At 36.0% G+C, this 3155-nt stretch overlaps 1 protein-coding gene across 1 annotated transcript; it reads right to left on the bottom strand.

The window, feature by feature from the left end:
* Positions 1-1412: 1412 nt before the first annotated feature.
* Positions 1413-2357, bottom strand: LOC148513852 (olfactory receptor 5P60-like). The gene has a single exon (XM_088481280.1). It carries the CDS (start codon positions 2355-2357, stop codon positions 1413-1415), a length of 945 nt encoding a protein of 314 aa, XP_088337406.1.
* Positions 2358-3155: the final 798 nt, after the last annotated feature.

The raw sequence follows: 3155 nt of genomic DNA, 5'->3' as shown, positions 1-3155 counted from the left end.
TTTATCAAAAAGTTCTGTAAATGAACTGAAACGTTGACAATATCAGCCGTGAGTTGTCTCGTTATTATTATGCCCAGAGTGCCGCACCTTGACTTGAACTATTACTTACTTTTGTGAGGGCACCGGCAGTAGTTAATTGGAATGTGTTTTTGGGAGTGCCAGACTCACCTCGATTGTGTATATATATAGATATATATATATATATATATCTATATATATAGAGCATATAATCCGACACTCCCTATATTGAGGTTACTTAGCTGGTTGCTTGCACACGTTCAAAACTTCATGTATCCCTCCAAGATGCGGCACTCCAAGCAAATAAACACACTGCAAACATGGCTGAGAAATCAACATTTCAACACCTATAATGTTGCCACTTTCATCAGGACATACAGACACAATGCAAATGTCTTACCTTAGATGTGCTCACCAAGTGACTAAACTGCCTCACCGGCGCAGGATCACACACCCGCCCGGCGGCGCAGGCTGGTGACATCACCACATCATGTCGCTATACTAACAATGTGCCATCACCATAGTAACATAAGAACAAAAAACTAGCCCGGCAGGCTCCTGTACAGTGCGGTTAACATATAATAACAATAAACTGGCAAAAGGCATGCTGGATGGTATGGGACACAGAAGAAATACTGACAGCATATATAAATGTAATAGCAAACAGAACACTGTTATAAAAAAGAATATGGAAAAACTATGCCATACGCAAATACAAATATATAAAAGTAGTAAGATAGTTCCCGACTGCACAACAATCTAATAAGGCAAATGCCACATATTGAAATAAATCCAGATAATAGGGATATCGTATAACTATTACATAAATGCTCCTAAACCCAACTGTTCATTAAGGCCTCTTGGTGCCATTGTACCCAATCGATGTATCCATCGGGTTTCACATTGCATCAACTTACGGGATCTATCTCCCCCCTAATGGATGGTGGGATGTGGTCTATCATCCTATATTTAAGGGTAGACAATTGTTGGCATGCAATGGCAAAATGTTTTGCCACAGGCTGTTCATTACAGCCATTATTAATGGCTGACCTAATGGCGCTTCTATGTGCTGCCATTCACTCCTTAAATGATCTTTCTGTCTTGCCTATGTATGATAGGCCACATGGGCATATTATCTGATAAACAATGAATGATGAATTACATATATATAAATATATTTTTAACACAAAACTTATACGCCACTCCACCTGTGCAAAGTAATTTTCACCTGAGGAGCTAAATGAGGGGGGCGGGGGTGCATGCAGAAGTTTTGCACCGGCCCTGTGAATGAGGCCCTATGTTCATTGTATTTTGGTTTTGACAAAATCGCTATATAAACAAAATGATGATGATTATTATTTATTTCCAATAATTTATTAATCACAGTTTTACAGTTACTTTAAATGACTGTTATAGAAATCACCAATTATCTTTTGAACTGCTTTCTTTAATTCTTTATTTCTCAGGCTGTATATAATTGGATTCATTAATGGAGTAACTACAGTGTACAGCAGCGATAAAACTTTGCTAATATTCCATGAATATCTTCTGGCTGGAACCAAGTAAACACAAACCAGTGTTCCATAGTACATAGACACAACAGCAAGGTGGGAACTGCAGGTAGAGAAAGCTTTTTGTCTCCCATTCATAGATTGGATCTGTAGAATGGCAGCTAATATATAAACATATGATATAATAATGATCAGGAATGGGATGACAACCAGAAGAGCACTCAACAAGGTCACCTCTAATTGAACTAAGCTGGTATCTGAGCAAGAAAGTTCTAGTAGCGGAGCAAGATCACAGAAAAAGTGGTCAATGGTGTCTGGTCCACAAAACTGTAATGTGGTTATGGTTAATGTGTGGATTAATACGACCAAAAAACTCAACATCCATGTTACAATAACCATTTTAAAGCAAATTTGAGTGTTCATTAGAGAAGAATAGTGCAGTGGTTTACAGATGGCCAAATATCTGTCATAACTCATAACTGTCAAAAGAAGACACTCTGACGTTTCCGATACATCAAAGAAATAAAATTGAGTGATACAATCAGCAAAGGCTATTCTGTTAACTTTTACCAGAGCTGCATGAAGCATGTTAGGAAGGATATCTGTTGCCAGTAAGATGTCTGATACAGACAGATGTGTGAGGAAGAAGTACATCGGAGAGTGGAGGTTCTTGCTGTATGACACCAACATGATGATCAGGAGGTTCCCACACATTGTCATGTAGTAAATGGTAAATAGAACGAAGAAAACTAAAAATTTTAGACTTTGATGGTTCTGAAATCCCAAAAGATGGATTGTGGTAATTGTGGTAACATTTGCATGATACATCCTCTGAAAACAGAAGATGAGCAACAATTAATCATCTATTATAACTTTTTTCATATTATACTGCTGAAACAAATGTATAAATTTAGCAGTGAAATTTTTTTTTTACTAGTATTTGGAAGTGTAGCTCAAATAACTATAGTTCACAATCAAAGAGGCTTGTGAGATTTTATATTATTCTTGGTTCTCCTTGATGCTACACCACTAACACACAAACATGTGCACATTCACATGCACACACACTACAACCAAAACTAAATCAATAAATGTCATTCACTCTTTCTGTCTCTGCTTAATATGCATTTTCCATTATAAACATGATGTAACCTGACACTGTCTAATGTAATGGAGCATTTTAATTTTTTTTCTTAAAAAACAGTCTTAAAAGTTCAGAAGAGATTTCCATTTGCAAATCAGAACTATCAAAGAAGCTTTTCTCATATATATATATATATATATATATATATATATATATATAGTGCCTCCAGCATTGAAACGTTGTTAACTTCAAACCGATGCATGTATCTTTTTTTGAGTGCGGCTCCCATTTGGTTTTTGGTGTGTCTGCTACATGGTTGTGGCTGATCGGGAGGGCACCTGCAATATATCAGTATACATCTATTTTGGGGAGTGCTGCTTGCTGCTGTATTTTGTTTTATATATATATATATATATATATATAAATATATATTTTAACATTGGAAATAATAATAATGATGAGTGAAACTAAATCAATGTTATCCATGGGCAGAATTACTGCCTCATATGGACTTTCAATCGTATTTGTAACTTATTTATAAT

Source organism: Taudactylus pleione, unplaced genomic scaffold (assembly GCF_031769625.1).
Source record: "Taudactylus pleione unplaced genomic scaffold, aTauple2 ptg000268l, whole genome shotgun sequence".
NCBI lineage: Eukaryota > Metazoa > Chordata > Amphibia > Anura > Myobatrachidae > Taudactylus > Taudactylus pleione.
Note: the sequence above shows the minus strand (reverse complement) of the source record. Positions and strands in the feature narration are given on the sequence as shown.

Coding starts and splice junctions, on each gene's coding strand:
- LOC148513852 (XM_088481280.1), bottom strand. CDS start 2,357: ATGTATCATGCAAATGTTACCACAATTACCACAATCCATCTTTTGGGA.